The following is a 22765-nucleotide window of genomic DNA, read 5'->3' as shown; positions in this document are numbered from 1 at the left end:
TTGGATGCCAGTGTTGGCCCAACCCAGCTCACGGATACCCGAAGACCCTGGGAGCCCCTCTGCTCCCCATTCCCGTGCTCCCATTCCCAGGGCACGGGGTCTTACTGCACGGCTGGGTGCGTGCCCTGCTTCAGCTGGGTGTGCAGGGGGAAGGGCTGCACCATTCGTGTCGGACGAAGCACAGATTTATTCTGGGTTAAAGCGACTGTGTAACCGCAGCATGAGTACTGCTAACCCCAGGCATTCAAACAGTATGAGTCAGGCTTTGGAATCCTCGCCCTCTTTTTTGTTTTATTTTTTGTTGCTGAAAGCTTTTATAGTGTTTTTGTGTCCTCTGTTTTATAGGTAGATGTTTTCTTCAGGATTTTGGGAACTGTTTGGTCTGAGCTGTGAAGTTGTGAGGAAGGCAGTGAAAACTGTTGAGTCAATTCACAGCTGGATCCCCTGTTTCCTTGCATAAGCATTTAAGTATTTCTGGTGTAACCTTTTACTCATAGTGATTCAGACTTTCGAATTGCATGTAATATATGGAAAAAGTTGTTGCATGTAAAAGACCTTCATGGCAATTAGTTTCTAAAACCAGCATCCAAGAGAAAGCAGTGGGTTCATCCTCACTAAGTGCAGCAGTGCTCTTCCCAGTTACTGCATCTGGCCATGGATTTCCATTCAGATGGGGCTGTGAATGTTGGCAAAGCTGGGCTAATAGTGCTAATTTTGAAGCAGATCACGCATTAGTAGATTGAAGCAATGTTTCAAAATATAATTGGAAACTTCGGCCCTGTTATGGTGCCACTTGTTTCCTGTATATACGATGTTTCTTTCTCCTAAGAGATGATGACGTTTAACCTTTCAATAAGACTCCATGGAACGAACAGAAAAAGTACATAGGAAATCATGAGAGCTGGGGGGCTTGCTGTTATATCCATCAATACCTTATATTCATACAGATGTTCACAAATTAAGCAAGAACTCTACTTGGTCTCAACACAACACTTGCAATTTTTAACCTTTCGTACATCTCTCCGAGCCAGTCTTCACAGGTGGTCAGAAAAGCCGCATGTCTGCACAAACAGTGTAGGACCTGAACCCAGATAGAGCTATTTAATGCTAGAAACCTCCAAATATCCCGATTAATATTTATCTGCTACTGAATATCTAGATCAGAAAGGTGTCTGTGTATTCCATATGAACTCTGAATGGCATTCAGACTCCTCGCACTGTTTGTGTGCGGGGTATTCTCTCCTGAATGCTCTTCAGTAAAGCAGTGCTGGCAGTTGTGGTTTGCTTGTGAAAGCTGTGGGTGGTCTTTGGTTTTCATTGTGCCAGTCAGGGTTAGAGAATGACAACTGTGTACTGCAAGCAGTGCTGTCTGCATTTTGCTTGAAGTACAAGTTACTTCGAAGTTTTCGTAGTCAGATTTTCTGACCATTTTCCTTTTATTCAAACATATATATATATATGAGCCTTTAACTCAGGTAGGGTCTCCTGGGTGATATTTATGTGCTGGTGGGAGTGTGGAGAAGGGTGTTTTGCTGAGATGTAGGATGCTTTGGGTACACAAGCTGTCCGCACAATAATTACTTAGCCAGGAGTTTAACTTGATGTCCTGTTTTGCCCTGAGGGTTAAGGAAGAGGAAGGCTAGTTGTAGAGCTAAGCACCTCTGTGGGCTGTGGGCTGGAATGCCATGCTGAGTCTAGTCGGGCTGGGGTGGGCAGTGTGGTCTGTCTTATTTGTAGTGATACACTTTCCATGCTCTAATGCCTTGATCTTTGTCTGGGCTCAGGGCAGGACAAAAGCTGAAGCCAAACGTTTTAGGAGGTGTTCCTTCACATAAAACTAAACAAAACAACAACAACAAAATCCTTTGCAACAGCACCACAAAGCAACCTCCTGTAGAGCTGAGCAGATAAGCTGTTTGTTTAGGGGAAAGAAAGGGGCAAGATCAAAATAGCTGAGACACATCACATCAGTATTCTGGTGGTGCTTTCCAGTTTGTGTGGAAACTTGGACTGAACTTTTTTGTATTCTGGCTGGCTCTGCTCTATGTTGTTAGTGCTTTAGCTTTCGCTAATAGCAACTTAACTCAGGCATGTTTCATGCTGACCTGCAAAATGATAAGCACACGACTGATTTCACAATTAATAGTGTGCTCTCTCTGTTTCTTGTATGTTAGTGACACTTTCTGCTGCCACTCCTGCTTACTTTCGAGGATTCACTTTGATTGCTCTGAAGGAAGGAAAAGAAGGTGATAAAGAGGAAGACCATGCAGGAACTTTCCAGGTGAGAGATCTTTCCTTCTAGGAGTCTGTTTCCCTTCATGCTGGGCTCCAAGGGTGGTATTACTTGCGCAAGAAGATGAAGAAAGTGTGGAAGTAAGCATAAATATTTGTGGATGCTGACGTGAGAACCGTATAACATGCTTTATATGCCAAGTAATCACTTTAAGAGGTTGTGGCTTTGGTATTTTTACTTCATCTTTCTTTCCCTCTCTTTTTTATACAGTTGAACATGTGCATTAATTATTTGAACTAGAGCCTGAGACACCTGAATTTGTCATCCAAAGTGAATAAGTAATTTGCTTTATTCATGTTTTGCTTTCTGAATTTCCCTGCTTAGAAATCCCTGTCCATTCAGATGTAGATTATTCAATGGAGAAGTGCGCTTGCCGCAGCTGTAATGACTGTTTTATCAGTCATAAATTAGGTTCTGCTGTTTTATTGATGCTTGGTAGATCTTTACTTGATGAATGCATTCAGTGGGATGGAATGTTGTTTATCATTATCAAAAGAATCAGAATCCGGAGCGATGATTCACAAAATAGCATTTCAAGCTATTTCAAAATCACGTTGCATGAGAATTCTGGAAATTAAGACTACATGTCATATTTTTAATGAAATCTGATAGAAATTGGGTAGGTTTTTTGTTGTCCAAGATTCTCAAACGAGATATTGTTTGCTGTTTGACCTTCCAAATTTATAAACAAAGTTCATTACACTGATTGTAGTTTAAAGGATGGGTAATCATACTGACATTCGTTTTAATCATGATATATTTTGTTTATAAATCACTTGCCACTAAGAAGCATCTTTATTTTCTGAAGAGAAATACTCAAAAGTTTTTACTTGGAGCTACTAAGGGGCAAAAATGGCCTTTATCCTACCATCTTTTCTTAAATGGTATTTTTTATTTATAGCAAATAAAATGTGCAAACACAATATGGATTTGAGTTGGTTTTTACTTTCTTGCCCCGTTTGCCTTGAGGTCTTTTTGTAGTTTTGATACATTTCCTAAAAAAATCTGGAATAAATAAGAAGACAGTTGACGTTGGAAGAACTCTACTTAAAATTAAGTATTTTCTTAATGCTGTTTCAGAAAAATCTGTTTGATATAGATTTTTCTTTAGAAAGTAAAGTAACGTTCAAGTATCATCTGATAGTAGGAAATAGAGATGGTCTGCTTCATAAGCTTTAAAATGAACTTGTCACCAATGGTTTCTCTATTTCAGTTGTTAATGTCTCTGTTGCATGACTAATGGGAAGAACTTGGCCTGAGTTTGTCCCTTATGGCTAGGTGGATATCGAACTTAAAGGGAGAAACTCACTAAGCTTTGCTGGGGCAGAGCGGGAAACAACGGGAATTCTACACACAACAAATAAGAAGTCTGATGGATCTCAGCAGAGAAAGGGTTGTTTAATTAGTTTTATTCTATCAATTGCAATCTGAAGTCAGCATTCAAATTGGCAGGTAGAGCTTCAAATTTTATGCATAACTGAATTTGTATTCCAGTGGTGCAAGCAGTACTCATTGTGCTCTTCCCACATCAGCACAATTAACTGAAGCTCATTCACATCCTGCCAGTCCTGCCTGTACTCATACAGATTTAAGATTTTTATTTAATTATCCCATGAAAAGCTTGCGTTATTGTTAAATAATGATATCTCTTGTAAGGTAGCTACATGCTAATAACTAGAGAGGAAGAAGGGAAGCTTATTACAAAGGTTTGCACTGTTTGCGTTGCAATATGAAGATCTTAGTGGTTTCTAAGTTAGTTTGCAGGGTAGGAAAAAACTGTGTACAATCACAGGCGTGCCACTTGCATATATATGTATTTCCAGCGCTCCAATGCAGAATACATTATCCTGTGAATGAGCTAATGGAACAGAACTCAGAGAAAATTCTTAATTAGTGGCAAAAGACTAGATGCTACTTGTGGACTACTGGCATAAACCCTTCTCACCATTAGGGTGATAATAATCACAACATGCAAAGAACATAAAATGCATTTCATGAATCGAAGTGCTTCTCTGATATTAGCAAGTCTTTGTAACGTAGCCATGATAGAAGGAACTTGAGGTTGACAACACACTTTTTTTTTTTTCTTTTTTCCCTCAGAGAGCATAAACCACCATATTTTCAAGCCTGTCGGTACCACTTTTCAATCATGTGATATGGTTTAAGGCTGACATCTGTGGGCAAAACCCGAGCCAGAAGCTGTGCTCAGGTGAGGGTCCCATGGGACCTTTTGGTTTAAAGGTTGAACTGATCAACATGTGTAATACTTCAAAATAGAGTAGAGAAGCATGTGCTTGAGCAGGAAGGTGTTGAGTAAGGACTAGTATCTGAGCAGCTGATAGAGTCATTGTTCGCATGGGTTTTGGGGTCACAGTCGTGCTGCAGTAGGTTTTGCTTTGCAGCCCCTTGTGAAGGATGAATGTGCTGTGACGGCCTGCCGTGAGTTTACCCAGCAGCTTTGCTCTCTTGCAACCTTCTCATGGCTCATTTACTTTTGCCTTGACTGCGAGTCAGCAGGTATGGTCAGTCTTCATTAATCATTAAGCTGCTGGGTCTTGATCCTGTAAATAGCACAGCTGTTAAAATTCTTGGTTGGGCAGATATTTTTCTTCTCTACTTTTTGTTACTTTTGTACTTGTCACAGAGTAGAGACCATTACAGAAGTGCAGTTTGTACTCCATTGTTCTAAATCAGTTTTTCACTGAGAAAATTAAGATTTTAGATCTGATGTGTTACTATTGGTTCTTTACCAATGTCACCAAACTGTTTTTCTTTGTTTCTTGCAGCACACCCTATGTACAGCTTGTGCTTAACATAAATCACGTTACTTCCCACAAACGTACATTACATTAAATATAAGAGGGGAGCTAAAGATGCCAAATTCAGCTGCAGAGGTACTAGAATGTAATAACGCAGCACTTACTTACGCAAATGGTAATTGTACAGCTCAGGGGTGCAGTGTAGCACACTGAAAGCTTGGGATGCTATGTCCCACTGGTCTCTTTGCAAGAGCTGTTGCCAACTGTTGTCATGCAGAGTGCTGATCTTTCTGCTTTGTAATGATGAGCAACAGTCTGCAAACTGTTTGAAAGCAATTGGAAGGCATGTTCTACTCAAAGGCTGCAATCAAACTGATAGGCTGTAGAACAGTATCTGTACAGGCTACTTTAATCAACATATATATGCAGCATAGTAGGTTTTGTTTGGCAAATAACATAGATGAATCTTCTCAAGTGTTAAAACTCTTTGATATATTTTGAGAAATTCAAGAAGAACTATGTAAAACTTTTTCCTGATGTCTAAACTGGGTCTTTAATAGTGGTAAATTTGTTTTCTTATTAGATAGTCCTCCAGAATTAAGAACTTTATTGATATTTCTTAAGACAGTTGCTTTGAAGTTTCTCTTAATCTCTCTCCAATTCCTTACACTTTCCACTTGTATTTTATTAAAACTGATGTTTTTTTCCTTGTTGAGCATCTTTATTCAGCTTTGCCTTTTAGGTTGTCAAGTTGCAAGTTTAGCCTTATTTGCATTGCCCAGAACTGTACAGAGCTGGTCACTTTGAGCCCTTAGTACACAGCAGTACAGAATTCAGGCATGATAGTCCTTTAAGAATATCATCATTCTGTTCTCTTTGTGATGATTTCTCTACATGTACACAACTTACCTGCACTGTGGGAGCATTTTGCTATTGTACAGGAGATCTGTAATGAATTTCAAAGCCCTTTCTTGCACATACTGCTGCCTACGTGGTTGTTCATCATTTATGCCTATCCATTTCATTCCTTCACAGTGTGGATCTTTGTATTTGTCTTGCCCAGTTTCATCTTGACTGCATTTTTAATTTATCAAGGAAATTCTCAACTGCAGTGCTGTCCTCCAGTGTGCTCAGCATTCTTCCAAAATTTGTTGCTGTTTATGAGGTTTATAAATACTTGTTAAATAACAAAGCAGTCAGTTGTGTGCAAATGTGACATGCTTTTCTCATGCGTGGGGATAAACTGAGTTATACAGACTCAAACTAGACATTTCCCTGTCTTGTTTTGGCCGAATCAGCCTATAGATTCTTATGCTATGTGTGCTGTTTTTGTGATACTTTACTACTGAATGTTTCATCAGAGTAGGGTATCTGATGCTGTCCTTTACTCTGCTAAGAAAACAAGTGGGTTTCACTTTATTTGCTTTAGAGTGGGTCAAGAAGTTCTTAGTTTAGGTCACTTAAGTTTACCACCCAGTAGTGGTAAAACCAATGTAAGAACAGGAGCAAAAACAAGGTTTTCTTAAAAAAAAAACATAAAAAGTGATGTTTAGAATAATTAGGTATGTCTGCTAAAGCAGAAAACTTGTAAGGAAGAAACTTGGAGTAGTAGATGAGTAAGGCTCCTAGTGGTCTTTTGTCCTAAGTCATCCTTCTCTTTGGTTATTCTGGAGCTGCCCTAAACATTGCCTTTGTTTGCTGAATGGAGATCATTTCTTTTGATGCTGTTTTGCTGACTGATGGGTTTACCGAAGCTTTCAGCTTAGAAGGTATTTTTATGAAGCTCTTAGAAAAGCAAGCCCTTGGTTGTTGTGTTCCTACATTTTATAGGACTCGTGCATCTTTTTAAGCAGGCAATATACTGCATTTTGACAAGAGTAGTCTTAAAAGGCTTTTAGGCACATGTCAAGATATATCTTGTGTGTATATTGTAAGTTAGTTTATATTTTAGAAAATGACTGCTGTTATTTATCAAGCTTTTAATTACCTTTCTTTTTAAAAAAATCTTATTTCCATTTATGACTGTATCAGGCAACAAGTAAATGGCTTATTCTGCAATGGATGGAAGAATGTAGTTTTGTTCAGGACTTGCCTAGTGTTTTGCTCCTGTTTGCATCTGTACCTTCACTTTCCCAGCATCTTCTTGCTGGACCAGAGTCAGTCATCATGCTGCCTATGGACATATAGAAATAATACATGTTTATTCTGATTTGATGTGAAATAATCATCCAGTGGTTTGCCAATTGTGATGTTGATTTCCAGTTCATAGTGAAATTGTGTAGCTTAATTTTCTCGGTCAAGCTTCCTCATAGCACTCAATGAAAACATAATGTTCCCCTCTAGTTAAAATTTTAAACTCTTTGAGGTTTTCGTGGAGAAGGGTTGAGAATTTACAGGTAGGAAATTTAGTCCTCAAGTGACAGATGAAGTAAAAGGAGGTAAGAAAAGGATGGACTCTATTTCCCTGCACCTTTAAACCTAGTAATTACATCACTGCAACGTGTGTACCTAGCTTACATTTATCAGAGAGGAATACAAAGCTGTGCGCGCTGGCTTTCCAGAGAGACAGACGCTGTACCACCCCGCTCCCCAAAAGGGTGTGTGTGTGCATGCAGTTGCATCCAAACCCCTACATGAAAATTCTCTTTCTGAAGTCTTGATCAGTAGTTCTGTCATCAGTAGGAGATAAATCAGTGTGAAACAGCTGTTTACAGTCAATTCATGATCTGATGCTATTACAGAGGTGTTAAAGATGAGAGAACTGGGGTATACCAGGTATATGATTTGGAGACTGAGATGGGAGGGTTGAATTTTGAATGTGTAAAATTAAATGTCATATTTAAGCCTCCTGGTCTTTTGTATTTGCCAGAGTATTCCTGGATTTCTGCTAAATCCAGTCTTGCCTTGGAATTATTGTACAAGAATCATTGTGCATGTTATTCTAGGCAAATTCAATGGTAAAATAGGCTTTGATTGCCATTGTGTGTAGGATGGAATTGATTATCCTTGGTGGAAAACTTTAACGTGTTTTTTAGAGCTCCCTGACTTCCATGTTGTGATACTCAATGATTAAACTTGAGCTTAAAACATGAAATGTATCTGCCACAAGCGCTGGAAAATGCGAACAAACGCTTGGAATAAGATTACATACCAAAATCTCCAGTACACTGGAAGAAGTAGACCCGAAGCACTTACTGGCAAGGTTTTGGTTAAAAGCTGGATTGCTTCAGACAGTAAAAGAATATTGTATGAAACAAGAGTGATGAGTGCTGGGAACTTTCGGAAGGAAACAGTTCTGTGGTAGTTATATTATTTGCTGCTGATGACGCTTTAGAAAAAGCAAATTAGGTTCTAATTTGAGTTGGTTTTTTTTTTTTTGTTTGTTTTGTTTTTTGACCCTTCATTTACTTTTATTTTGTTCCTTCTTGTTTGAGCTTGTGTTTAAATGAGGTATTTTCATGTTCAATCTGCCATTTTTTGGCTTGTACTATATACCAGCTTGTTATACCACAGGAGTTTCTTCAAATCATTGAATGCGTAGTTGCCATGTCATTTAGAATTGATTACTGAAGCCATACAAAGGCACAGCCAAAACCAGAAAACATAAGAAGGCTGTAAATATTATGTTTGACTACAGTGGATGCTTGAAGTACTAGCTAACATTTATTAAGAGGAAAAATACTGAACTTCTTTTGTTGACAACTTGCTTATGTCAACTCTGAATGTTTTCCTGTAGCTTACTGGTTTATTGCTTAATAGAAAAAGAGACTTTCTGCTGAAAGCTTGCTGGGATTTATATGAACTCTTCCACCTTGGGTTCTGGGAGAATAAGAGACAACAGGTACAAGCTGAAACAAGGCAGGATAGGACTTGATATCAAGAAAAACCTTTTCTCAGTGCTGATAGGCAGGCAGTATCACAGATTGCTTATAGATGGTGTGATCTCCATCCCTGGAGGTTTTCAAGACTCGCCTGGATGCAGGTACTCTTATTTGTAGCAATACATTGCAATAACTGGAGTTATGAACAGATGATAGCACTAACAGCACTACCCAGGTGCCAGCACATACAGAACAGTTGCATGCAGTCTGTAGTGAGAGGTATACGTTCTTCCATGTAGGCATATGAAATCGATCTGAGTTAAGGGTATTATCAATGAATTCATATATAATGTATGCCTAAATATTGTGAAGTATTCCTGTCTTAATTTTGAAAACCAGAAGACCTCTTCCCAATCCTGCCTGCCTTTGGAAGGGCTTGCTCATGCTGATGGAAGGCACTGTCTGATTTCCCCTCAAACAGCTCATTTTTAACTATACTGGACTGTTTTTCACAAGGGATATTTTGCTGAATCTCTACTATCACTTTTAAATCCTTAAATTATTGCTTCTGATTTATTTGCCTTTGGTTTCTTTTTTTTTTTTTTTTCTTTCCCCCCTTTTCTTGCCCTCTTCCTGTCCCTTTGGCCGTGGAAAGGATAATCTGCTTCTAGACGTGTCATTCTCTCCTTGTTTAATTTATTCTTATTCTGTTTTCATCTTTTTGTTGTCTCATTTTTACTTTTTGCTTGGTGAGGTAGTGCTCTTCCTTGAAAGCGACTTCAAATGGTGATTATCACAGTAAGAGCTTGTATTTTTTTTTAGCAAAGGGCTGTGCCTGAATCAATATTCCATTTGTTGATGTTTCGAGTTGTGCTTTCAAGAAAAACACACACCAAAAACCCACCCCTACCTTCTCCCCAGGAAACAAAACAGCCCTAAACCAAAATCAGGAAACGTGCATCTTGAGATATGTCAGCTAAAACTCCAGACTCTTTTTCAGATCCAAGGCTTATCAGAAGTATGTTGTCTCAGGTCTAACTTCTGCCCTGCCTTGCAGTCTGCCACTTGTACTCAGTCTACTTCTGCAGTGCCAGACTGCATCACAGTAAGAGTTCCTTGCCTAAAACTCTTGTAAAAAGAATAACTTGATTATTCTGTCCCTTGGATTAGCTCTAAACCTTCTGGTTCCCAAAGGTTCCCTGAATGGACTCATCAGACGATTGAACTTGGCAGCTCTAGTTTATGTGGGAAGATGTGTAGAGAGTAAATAGCACTGGAAGCACTGCGCTCTACCTTACAGGCTCCAGCCTGCTCTTCATGCGCGTTGTCATTGGGAGGGACCTTCTGGGCCTCTTGGGGTCATGTAGCTCCTTGCAGGAGTTCTCAGTGCAGATCTGGCTTCCAGACTTAAGGGCTGATAATAGCAGGACATGGGGAAATGGTTTTAAGTTAAAAGAGGGAAGATTTAGGTTGGATGTTAGGGGAAAGTTCTTTACTAGAAGAGTGGTTAGGCCCTGGAACAGGCTGCCCAGGGAGGTTGTGGATGCCCCGTCCTTGGAGGTGTTCAAGACCAGGTTGGACGGGGCCCTGGGCAACCTGATCTAGTAAATGTGTATGTTTGGTGGCCCTGCCAGGCAGGGGGTTGGAACTACATGATCCTTGAGGTCCCTTCCAACCCGGGTAATTCTGTGATTCTGTGATTCTGTGACCCAGGTTTGCATTTGCAGTTATTCCATTCAGAGCCAAGGTCCAGTTCTGGGAGCGGGGTTCTCTTTTGTCAGTCAGTGGAAATTTTATATTCTTCTCCTCTAAGCATTGCTGAAAAGAATGTAACCAACTCAGTGACTTTAAAGGAATGTGTGTTAAGTATTACTTTCTACCTAGTAGATCATTATTCCAGTGCCGGTCTTTCTTTAGATAGCAACTCGTGTGCACCAGAAGCACTTAATTCTATGGCAAAAGCTTTATGTAGAGCTATAAACCATGATATTTATCCTACCTGTACATAGGCTTTGGCTTCATTGAAACTTTTGCTGAGCATCTCTTTCTTCACTCCTAATGTTACCATCAGGCATTCCTCCCTAGATTTCCCTTTTGGTCTCATTATTATTACAGCTTAATATTATTAGAACTTAAGCTAGGGCTCTCACCAATTACTTCAGGTTCTTTGTGGTTCTGAGCTGTATCACTACTGTTACCTTCTCAGCTTTTATCCTTCTTTAAATGCACTATAAATTAGCGCTGACCTATTTACCATTCTCCAGAGTCAGAAGACCTTCAGTGTGACAGTTTCAATGAGCATGACCTTAGAGCAAATGCCTGTTTATGGCACTTACACATGACATCAGGTTACAGGTATTCCTGTGTCACGGAGTTATCTAGATCAACTTATGTCCATGACAGGGGGCAGTAGGCCCATGGGCCCCCCGACCCCAAAAAATGGGAAGGGAAAAGGGGAAGGGAGATGGGAGCTGGGCTCAAGGAGACAAACAGCAGCGGCAACTATCTAAGGAGGAAAATTTATTTTACTAAATATGATACCGGAATGCAAGATAACACAATATAATACAATCTAATTGAAACTGAGGCTAATAAATCAAGTAAAATAAGAGAGAGTTTTCTGAAGACCAAGAAGCCTACTTTGAAATTGAAGGTGCACGGCTTGGAAGCACACCCACATCTGCTGCCAGGCAGTGAGAGAGCCAGCATCACTTCTGTGATTATTTCCCTCTCTGACTGTGAGGTCCTCTGGGATGTGTAGAAGGGGTGGAGGTGAAAATGATGGTAGAGTCTGAGGCTCAACTTCAGTGTTTCTCCAGGCTATATGGACTTTTCCACTACTTAAAGAAAATCCTACATTCAGACTTGTGTATTTTTGAGGAAGGAGCACATAACACCAGTAGAAAGTCAACCAGTTAAATTGAAATGGTGGTCATTGTTTGTTTGGAACTTTTTTTTCCCCTTAATGGTTTTGAGTGCCTTCAGAGAGGTGAATTGCAATGACATTTTTAAGTTTAGGTATTTGCCTACTGGACTGGTTCATTAATGGCTGCTAGAGAGAAAATCCTTCAGCTGCTCTTATGACAATATTGGACATCTTCAGTTCTCCAGGCTTCATAGTTGTGAGGAAAGTCAGTTCTCATCACACCCGTCTGCTGAATTCATTGCTGCCAGACTGCATTTATTTTGCTGTGCCATTTGTCTTGAGAATTGCTTTGTGAATTCAGGAGGTAATTTTATGTTACCAAAGTGACAATATATTTAGCTTTCATTATTCCAGCCTGTATGTGTGCCCTTCTCAGACCTAGAAGCAATCTACCCTGACAGTTAGTTTTCCTCATTTGCAACTGTTCCCTTTCTGATGTTGGTAGGAGTCTCTCACTGTTTGCAGAGGGATACTATTTCAACTTCCATTGCTGTCCTGAACAGTTGTAATTGATTATTTTCTCTATTTGTGATAGCTCTTTCTCATGACCTAACAACCCAGGATCATTAGTCATCTGATCACAGTGTATTTACTCTGCATCAGTGGTGTAGACTGTGTCCCTGAATGCCTCTTCATGTACCACAGGATATAAGATCCAGGTGGTTATGGACAACATTGCTGTTTTGTCTAACAGCCACAGTGATGCAAAATCTGTTTAGAGAACTGACCATATATTTTGATTCATTCACCATGTCTGTTTTTCAGTGCTTTGTCCTAATATAACTTCATAGATGTGTTTTGTTATTTCTCTTTGTGCAGTCATGAACACATATTTACACAGATATCCTTGGAATCATAGGCAAGGACTTGTAGATTTTTTTCTGAATCTTACCTTTTCATTTTAAACGCATTGAACATCTTGCTTCCATGCTAGTATTTACTTAAGAGACTCTGCAGACATTTCTGATTAGGATGATTCATTTTCTTTGGCTTCTTTTCTTTAAAAGCTTTAAGGCTGGAATGCACCTTTATGATGTCGCCTTTCCTTGCATGTGTTTAGACTGTTTGGAAACTGAGACCAAAAAGCCATATAACACCACTTTTTCTCCCAGATCCACTGTTGCGGAACTGTAGGTGCTCCTCATCCAGTCTTTTGCCAGCACAATGCTCGACTGCTTCAGAGTGAAGTGACCTTTTTTCTCTCTGGTCTGTGAAGACTGGAATGTTAAAGATGTCAGCGATCAAAAGTACTTATATGGAAGAACACCTCTGGACAAATGGACCGAGTTCTCCCATTACGATTTCTCCCAGTCTGTCACCTCTCATCCTGATTCTCTCCAAGTGTTTTATGTCCCCTCAAACTTTGCTAATGATCACCTGAAAGGTATTTCTTTCCATTAAGGCCAGGTACTGCTAGAGAGGTTCTCAGTACTCATCCTCTACCTGACTGATTTCTGAAAGGCTTCCAGAGGTACTGTCCCACTGAGACGTATGCTCAGTTGTCTGCTTTCTGGCATCCTTTCTGTTCACACTGCTCCCAGCCTACCCCCTGCATCTCATTCTGTGGGGAATACATGACTGCTGTCATCCCTGCTTTGAGAAGAGCCATGCTTTTATTGCTGATTTCTCATCTGCTTAGTTGTTCTCTGACAGAATTGCTTCTGTTTCTACGCAAGAGTGTCATCTTGATCAGCAAATGAAGCCAGGAGATGTAGCTTTTGGTCTAGGCAGGAGACAGTGCTGACTCTCTCATTCATTGTCTTGCTCCTTTAGTTCTGAGCTATTTCTTAACATAAGGGAGAGCTCTTGCCTTCTACTGGGAGACAGGCACAGGCGCTTGTAGATATGGTCTTACTGCTGAGTTAGGCAGATTCTCAAGGTGTTTGAGTATTTCCATCCCAGCTGATTTTGGGACTGACTTGCAGGAGCTTGACTTAGTATGCAGCCACTACAAAGTGAGGGCTACAGCTAAAAATGATGCCTAACCTGATGCTGTAGTTAGGCAGTTCTGCTTTCTGATGTGATTTTTGACTATTCCAAGTAATTGTGCTTGTGGAGAGGCCTATTGCTGGGAGTCACCCACAGTGTAACTGTACATACCATCAATCACTGAAAGGGGACTGAAGAATTGCTTGTAATTACATTTCTCACAGATGGCTACTGTAGTTTTTGTTTGTTTGTTTTAAATAATAATTATCTCCAAATGTGCCCCTCTTTCTCCTCTGCTCTCCATTGTCCTTTTCAGCTGATGAGCAAGAGAAGCTGAAATCGTGTCTTCCCCTTTGCTTTTCTCATGGCAATGTGAGGTGTTGGTGTATGAATATATGCTGCAAGTAGAGAAAAGCAGAGTTTACTCACTTAAGTACTTTTGATAAGTACTTTTGATTAACCACTGTTGGCTTTGGTGGACAGGTGAAGGGCGATGGATGTCATCAAACTGGACTTTTGCAAAGCCTTTGACATGGCCCTCACCACTACATTCTCTCTAAATTGGAGAGGTATGGATATGAAAGATGGACTGTACGATGGATTAGGAACTGGCTGGCTGGATGCAGCCAAAGGGTTGTAATCAATGGTTTTGTGTCAGGGTAGAGGCTGGTCACGAGCAGTGTCCCTCAGGGGTCAGTCTTGGGACCAGTGCTCTTCAGCATTTTCATCAGTGACACACAGTGCCATTGAGTGCACCTTCAGCAGGTCTGCAGATGATACCAAGCTGAGCGGTGCAGTCAATTCATTGGAAGGAAGGGAAACTATCCAGAGGGACCCAGAGAGACTGGACAAGTGGGACCATGAAAACCTAATGAGGTTCAGTAAGGCCAAGTGCATTGTGGTCCTCTTCAGCCCAGGCCATTCTATGATTTCAATTTGAATAGATAATTGAGTACCTATGTGTGCAAAATATTTCAAGAAGCCAGTATTACTGGCAACCTGATGGACCTTCTATCCAGGAATTTATTTATTTTGGCAAATATTTGCTGGACAACACTTTGTATTTTTCCATGTAGCTACTTTTTATTGTTAAACCAAGTCTATTAAAAGTTAATTTTCATATGAAAATAAATCAAGAATAGCAAAGAAACTTCTGATCCACTTTCACAAAAGCCAGTGTTTAGTTCTTGAGAGTGCTTTTCATAGTGCTCAGTAATTAGAAAGGGAAATTCCCTGCTGGTATAGAGCTACCATTTTGTCCCCCGTTCCCTGCATTGTCACTGTGGGTAAGGTTATTATGCAATCTCTGGCAAGCTCATCTTAGCAGACTTCTTACTAATTTGTAGGCTGTAGGTGTAAATGGAAAAGCCTTCATTCTGCTTCTGTTTACTTCACTGATTGAGCTGGGCTCCAATTATTCTCATCTGTGTGAATTGAGGCACTGTTGTTGCTCTTGCCTCTTTTTTGTCCTTGTGGGTGGGCATAGCTCATTTGGACCTGCATTTCTTTTCAAAAGAAACATTTAAAAGAATGAGTGCGTAAGAAGTAGGGTTAGTACTTACTGTTCTATAATTTTAATGATTATATATTTTGCTACAGTCACCGGTGAAAGACAGGTTACTTAGGGCATTGCCAGTGTTTGTGATTGGTCAGGCGCCCATCGAGGTTTTGTTCTCCAGGAGCTCATTTAGTCTTTTTAATTCCAATCCTATGAGTAAAGCTGACTCCGCTTGTATAGGAGACTTAATTATACCTGATGGTGCTTGGTTTAGTCTGTCTCCAAACTACTTAAGCTGACCTATTGCTTTTAAAGAGGAGAAACAGAAAAAGGACATAAAGTAGCAAACAAATGCTGCAAATGGAGAAATACTTTATACTGTGGCCTGTTCTGTGCAATAGGTCACTTTCTTATGAAAATTACCTACCTACTTTATATAATTGATAGAAGAATGCTCTCTGGAAGCTGCATTTTAAATGGTTGCTAAGGCAGCAGATTGCCTCTTACAGGTGGTCTCTTTGCTCTGGTCTCTCCGTACATGATATTGTGGGAACCCTAGACGCAGGAATAAAGCAAGAACCCAAAGATAGGATCCCACCCCACACTAATCCTGCCTGTTAAGAATATCTGTCCACGTGTTGGGATAAATCCTGGCATTATTAAGATAAATGGAAATATTTTCTCCATTTGCTGCGCAAATAAGACTCGTATTCTTTTTGGCTGTGCAAAATTTCTTTGCTTCCTTTGAGATTCTTTCAGTAACCTAGTTTCTAATCCACAAAGGTTATCCAAAGTATGTATGTGAATTAGAATTGGGTTATGATATATTTAGACAGTGAGATTATGTAATAACCTCCGTTTCAAACATTGAGTGTTCCAAACAATAATTCAGAACACTTTTCTCAGGGGTCAGATAGGATAGGATTTGTGTTAAGGGTGAAAAGAGCCTGTATACCATCTCCTCAGAATTATATGTATATTTATCCATATTTTTTTCTTTTAGCTCACCTGATGCTCATCAGCTAGTCTAATTGTATCAGTTGTAAAATGTATTAAGTCAACATAATAACCCGCCAGCTTTGTATGCGGTGCAGATGTTATGCAACTGCCAGCTTCCACAAAAAGAACGGAGTGTACCTCACCAAATGTTCTTAGGTTTCTAAACCCATTTCCCTCTAGCTACCGAGTATGAAAGAGATTTGGCCTTTCTTTGGGGGAACAACAAACTCAATGCAGCCGATGTGAAAGATCTTTTCTGACCATTTCTTGACCATTTCTTTAATATTTTCAAATACATATCCATGTACAAGAAATTGTTTATGCCTGATCAAAATAAGCCAGAATGACATAAACATGGGAAGGAATGCTGGGTAAATAAAAATGTGGAAAATATAAGAAATTGGGATAAAATGCTGAACTGAGTTTTATTAAGGTGTTGACTATTAATAGAAACTCTTCTGTGGCTTTAGAGATGCTATTCCCAAACTTTTATTCTGATTAAACTTCCTGAATCTGGTCCTAGAGATTTCATTTGTTGGTGCTACCAGTTTTGTATTTAACAGTATGGATGTAATATGGCTTTGAAATGTGCTTTGATACTACCTTTCTGCTGAAGATTTTGATGGTTTTCTGTAAATTAAATTCCACAAGTATTTTCATAGAATGAGAATTTATCATAACTGCATTACAGAAAATGAAACTGTCAGGCAACTTAATCAAGATAACAAATCAGGCTTTAACCATGATTAAACTTAGGGATTCCTGCTCTTTACATAGTATTTGTTTCCTGAGTCAAGAATGTTTAGACAGTTTTCTTGTGTCTAAATACTGTCCGTGCATAAAACTCAACAACTGTTTGTAAGAATGCAGAACATTTCTCCCATGAGTGTAAAATATAACCTGGGGATTTTAAAAGAGAAAACCACAGCCTAATGCTGCCTATTTGATTGGGGGGGGGGTCCTAAACCAGTTGTCCTGGTATGTAGTTTGAAAGATAAGCAAGTCCTTCCTAATACATGATCTGAATGACAAAACCTTCTTCAGATGCTCTCTTAGCACTCTGGGCTCCAGTGCTTAAGCTGTACTGTGTCTGGCCAGCTTGTTTTATGTTTTTGTTGCCTACCTTTTTTTTTTTTTTTTTTTTCTTTTTTCTCTTTAAATAAAGCATTGAACATAAGAATACATTTTATTACATGTATACTTTATCTGTATTGTACATTCATATGTGGTCCAAGCCAATTCCTCTTTGTTCATCGTGGCCCAGGCAAGTCAAATGGTTGGATGCCTGTGATTTAAACCAATAAATACATTTGGATGCATGTTATGTTTTAGTTCTTCCTGTTGCTAGTACAGAATCTAAAATACCATTAGCATGTATTCTGAACCAGTAAACTGTATAATGTCTGCTGAGGTCAGTGTAATATGAGCTATATATCTATAGAGTTATAGAGTATTAAAAATATATATTTCCTAGAAGTAATAATCTCCTTATGTATTTAAATTTTAACATTAATACATGGTTCATATTTTGGAGATTAACCATCTTTTGAGTGTCTCTGTCTTCTGCAGCTTAATTTTTTACTTCATATATGGCCATTAGAAGTTGTTTGCCATCCTTTTGAGTCAGTGTTTTGTCACACCTCGCTGTTAAAGTTGTTTCTGAGTGGTGTGCCTCACAGGATTGTTTCCTGAAGTAGTTGCCAAAAAGCTGGAAGGTCAGTTTGTATGAAGATGTAGAAGAAATGTATAGAGAATCGTTCAAAGTAACATTGAAACTATCCAATACAGTCTCAGAGTAAACAGTGGTGTGACTGGTCCTTCACGAACACTGGGATTGTGTGTATCACCAAAACTCAGCTTTAGGTATGAGAGATGCAGTGAGATTCTCCTAAGCTGAGCCATATTTAGTTTCTGCAGTCTACATTATTGCTAGTGCTTCCATGCCGTTCACATTTGGCAAACGTTTGCAGAGGTAGGTTGGACTACTTGTGTCACTTCTGTTCAGATTATTTGATTCTGGGTACGTTCTGTTCTCAGATGTAAATTTATATATGTAATTAAAAAAAAATCCCATCTCAGTTATCTGCTTTGAGGTTCTTATATAGAAATCAAGAGGAAAGGGACAGCTGTTTATATTCTTGCATACCAGTGCTTCATCAGTTTTTAGAGAAGACGATATTATCTACCCCCAGTGTATTTGGTACTGTGCTTTCTGTTGCATTTCTTGCTTTATACATCCTTCCAGATGTTTTTGAAGTCATGTGACTGAGAGAAGTTTTGCTCGTGATTGGAACCTGTAACAGATCAAGTGTGTCCCCAAGTGCCACATGTACAGTTTTACAGTGATGGAATAGTGCTAAGGATATTGTTGATGCTTGAGATCTTCAGTTTTGTGTTGCAGATCCTGATTATCTGGCAAGTTGATTTGGAAACGGATTTTCAAGTTTCTTAATGAATCATAAAGTTACTCAGATTGGAAAAGACCTTCAAAATCGAGTCCAACCACAACCTAACTGTACTACCCTAACTCTAACAACCCTCTGCTGAATCCTGTCCCTGAGCACCACATCCAAACAGCTTTTAAACACTTCCAGGGATGGTGACTCAAACACCTGCTTGGGGAGCCTATTCCAGTGCTTAATAACCCTTTCTGTAAAGAAGATTCTCCTGATATCCAACCTAAACCTCCCCTGGCACAACTTGAGGCCATTTCCCCTTTCATCAGTGAGAAGAGACCAATACTTGCAGTCACCTTTCAGATACTGGAAGAGAGCAATAACATTTCCTTTCAGCCTCTTCTTCCCCCGACTAAACAGCCCCAGTTTCTTTAGTCACTTCTCATAGGGTATATTCTCCAAGCTGTTACATTCTGGTCATCTGCATGTGTGCTGTCATCACACTACACATTACTAATTCCGTTTCCGTCCATGACATTGGCATACATAAAGAAAGCCTGTATTTCAAAACATACTGAAACACTGGGAGGTGCAGACTTAATCTAATGTTTGAGTATATATAGATTTGCTCTGAAATCTGCCTGTAGTTTTAGCTCTTCTGTAACTCCTGAATTGTTTTCTATGCAGCCTGGTAGTGTTGTGTCGGGAGCTGTGGGCAGGTGGTGCTTGGCTTCTTCTTCCAGCTTCCTCATGTTGCTCTGCCAGCCCGTCAGAGGGCCTGGTGTCAGGCATGCACTGATCACCTTGGGCCTGCTAGCATAATCTTGTACTTGGAGGAATTTGCTGGCATCTGTGTGATTTGTCTTGGAAATGCACAAACACTTCTCAGAATGAGATCTGTCAAAATCTGACTGTAATAATTTGGTTTTAAAAAAATGATCTGCTTGAAGTACTTGCCAAGATTCGTAGTTCATGTGTTAATACAGAAGTACAACTAAGCAAACATTTAATTCAGTGTATTTCTTGATGTAGAATGGAACTGGTGTATCCGCAGAGCCACTGTGCACATCTGTGAGTGGAGGAGTACTATTTTAGGTACTAACGTGACTCTGTAAAGTTGGAGCTGCTTACACTGTGTGTATGTTTTGTGACTTTTTAACATTAGACAGCAATATCAGCATGAGATGTCACCCCTGTTTTCCTCTAATCTAAACTTCTGGCATTAAACTTCTTCAGCATTCTTGGTAGGAGGAGGCCTCGTTACTGCAGTGTTGCTGTGCCAGGTTTAGCAACTTAAGAGATGCACTGAACAAACCACAGTTTCACCACTGTACCCTGCTTGGAATTAATGTGAAAGCAAGAACCACAATGTAATGTCTTTTGTTAAATTTTGCAAGGGTTGCCAGCCCCTGTGTAGTGTTCATCTATACACACACATCATTTGATACAGCTCAGTTTCTGTTGCTGCAGTTCTTAGCTTCAGTTTTGAAAGCTATGAAGGATTTTATGTCTTTTCTAAAATTCTGTATTACTCTGTTAATTTGTTTTTCAGAATCAATTCCTGCATTGATAACAAAAATACGTTTTGTTCCCCCTGCCACTACTATTGTCATTGTCATGTTCCCTTTCTGAGCATTTTGTGTCAGGCAGGGTGTCGAAACCACGGTTCCACACAGATCCACTTCTAACATTTGGCGCTGTGACGTTTCAGGCACAGCACTTAACCCATGTGGACTGCAGGCAGAGTTTAAAGAGTGCCTACCAGCTTCTTGAGAAGAGAGCTGAAGCCTGCATGCCGTACTCCCTGTTGTGCCAAGGTTTGGCTTCAGTGCTGACTGTGTGCACTGTGCCTTTCTGAAGCAGAATCCTCTCACTGGAAGGGAAAAAGCAGAAGCTTTTGATTTCCTCTAAACTCTCAGCAAGCAGGCTTACCTTTTCTGACAGGTACCCGAGGTGATGTGAAAATAGGCTTTACAGAAAACTTAGGGCACAGAAGCAGACAGGGAAATGTGTTCCATGAATAGCTTGTATTTTTTGTGATCCCTTTTAAGCAAGGAGGGAATCTGTGCTGTGATAGTTCATTGGCACATCAGAAATAAAAACCCAGGCCCTCTTTCTTTTCTTTCTGACTGCCCAAGGTGCACGCACACACTCAGGTGTGCGCAAAGAGCAAGGTGACTTTGGAATTGCTCACAACTGTTGTTAGTGCTGCCACCCGGTTCTCCATTGAGTTTCTGCAGCTCTTCTGTCTGAGCAGTGTTCCCAACCTAGTAGCTGTTGTAAGTTACTGTGCAAAAGCTTTGTGAGCTCTTATGAGGAGCTTATCTGCATTAAAGCCTGTGGTTCCAGATCAACAGCATTTCTGCTCTAAATGTGGTTTTAGCAGTGGATTAACTCTCTGAAATAGATGGTGTTCTGTATGCAGCCATCTGAAGGCTGAGGGAATTTGTGTGGAATATACTTGAACTGGGTTGGGTTGTATATTTTAGCACAAAATCATTCAAGAAGGGCATGAATAGCATGTGTGCCAGACCTGCTGATGCTTCAAAGCTCCAGCAGCAAGCAGGACAATAATGCTATTAAAAATATGTATTTTCTGTAATCCTTAAATCCCTTCTTAAGTTAAATGAGGAGCTCCAAGTGAGGTAGCTATTCTTGGCAGTAAATTCTTAATGCTGAGTGGTGTAATACTTTCTAAAACGGTGGATAAATGAAAAGCCTGAACAGAGTAAGCAACTGAGAGATGCTGATCCACAGAAATGTGCAGACTTACTCTTTTTTATGTTTTTCAAATGACTTTCATCAGTTCTGATGCACCTAGCAGCAGAAGAGGTGCTTCCTCTTTACTTCACTAGCCAGTATTGTGTCATACTGTAGAGAAGTGTCATTCTCTGTATTAGAAAGGAAACTCAATCTAGGTTTAAGCCTGTGTTGCACTTCGTCGTAGCGAGTAAAGGTTCCTTAACCTGGCAATTCATGTGCTGACAAATGCAAGATGGAGAGGCCGAGGAGGAAGAAAGGCTGTTATCACCACTCTGCAGGGAGTACTGGGACAGAGAGAGCTGGCTTCAATGTTCATGCTATGCGTGTGGTTTAACTAGCAGCTCTGTGATTCTCTTTACCTGGTGCTTTGCGTGTCTTCTTGAATTTACCATTCCTTTGCTTTGGATCAGTTGGACATGCAACTGTGTTCTTATCTGAGATGGTGTACTGAAGGAAAGGACAAGTTCCTGAGTAATAGTCATGAATTGAGTTGGCAGTGAACCTGGGCTTCGTTGCCACAGAAATGGAAATGAGAAGTGCCTGTGTGAGCAGAAGATAAAGTCCATCCATGTCTTCTGTGTGAGTCCACAGTAAATATTTCCCTGGCACTCCCACTGCTTGTGCTTAGCCCATTACTGTGCTAAAGATATTGATATTACACAATGGTGGCAACAGTACATGAATGATAATCTTATCACAAGATTCCTCATGTAATTCATTTCGTAGGAGAGAGTTACACCCTTGGCATCATTACTGAATGCCAGCGTTTACCAAACTGCTGAAATGTGGGAATTAGCAGGTGATGATAACCAGTACATGTTTTCCTCCTCCAACAAGAGATTCAGATTTTCTTGTCTTTTCTTAAGCTTTCCAAAAATGAGTAGATGAATGGTGGATTTAGGACTAAATCATGTTTTCTTTCACTTGTCAGAGACCACAGAATTTCAGATTTTCAGTTATTTGCATTCCTCATGTTTAAGAAAGGGATTCGGAAACTGTAGGGAGATAAAATGTAATTTTAATGCATCTTCATGTGTATGTGCCTTTCTGTGCTTAAGTAGCCCACTGTGTCAACCAGACACCATCTAGTCTTCTCTTTGCTGAAAGTTTTTTATGACTCTTTTGTGCAACACCATATATGCAGCAGTGTGACGTGGCTAATGTGCTTGTGCTTGCTTAAATGCAGTCTCTTGACATAGACATGTGGTAAGATTACTGATGGACCTGAGTTCAAGACGTCACATAAAGTCCTTTGGCACAGGAAAGCTTGGCCTGTGCCAAACAACATCCAGCATTTTGTACTTTTTCAAACAAGGTCATTTGTTTGTGAGGGTCATATGAATTGGTTTTAATTGAATGTTTAAGAACTCTTAGATCCTGG

At 39.9% G+C, this 22765-nt stretch overlaps 1 protein-coding gene across 1 annotated transcript in view; it reads left to right on the top strand.

Moving 5' to 3' along the window:
• Window positions 1-22765, top strand: part of SPON1 (spondin 1) — a 163565-nt gene that overhangs the window by 3658 nt on the left and 137142 nt on the right. The window contains 1 exon segment of the mRNA XM_015863517.2: window positions 2175-2281. Coding sequence (XP_015719003.2) covers window positions 2175-2281 — 107 coding nt within the window.

The sequence above is a fragment of the Coturnix japonica genome, chromosome 5 (assembly GCF_001577835.2).
Source record: "Coturnix japonica isolate 7356 chromosome 5, Coturnix japonica 2.1, whole genome shotgun sequence".
NCBI classification, from domain to species: Eukaryota; Metazoa; Chordata; class Aves; order Galliformes; family Phasianidae; genus Coturnix; species Coturnix japonica.
This window is presented reverse-complemented; position numbering and strand designations above follow the sequence as displayed.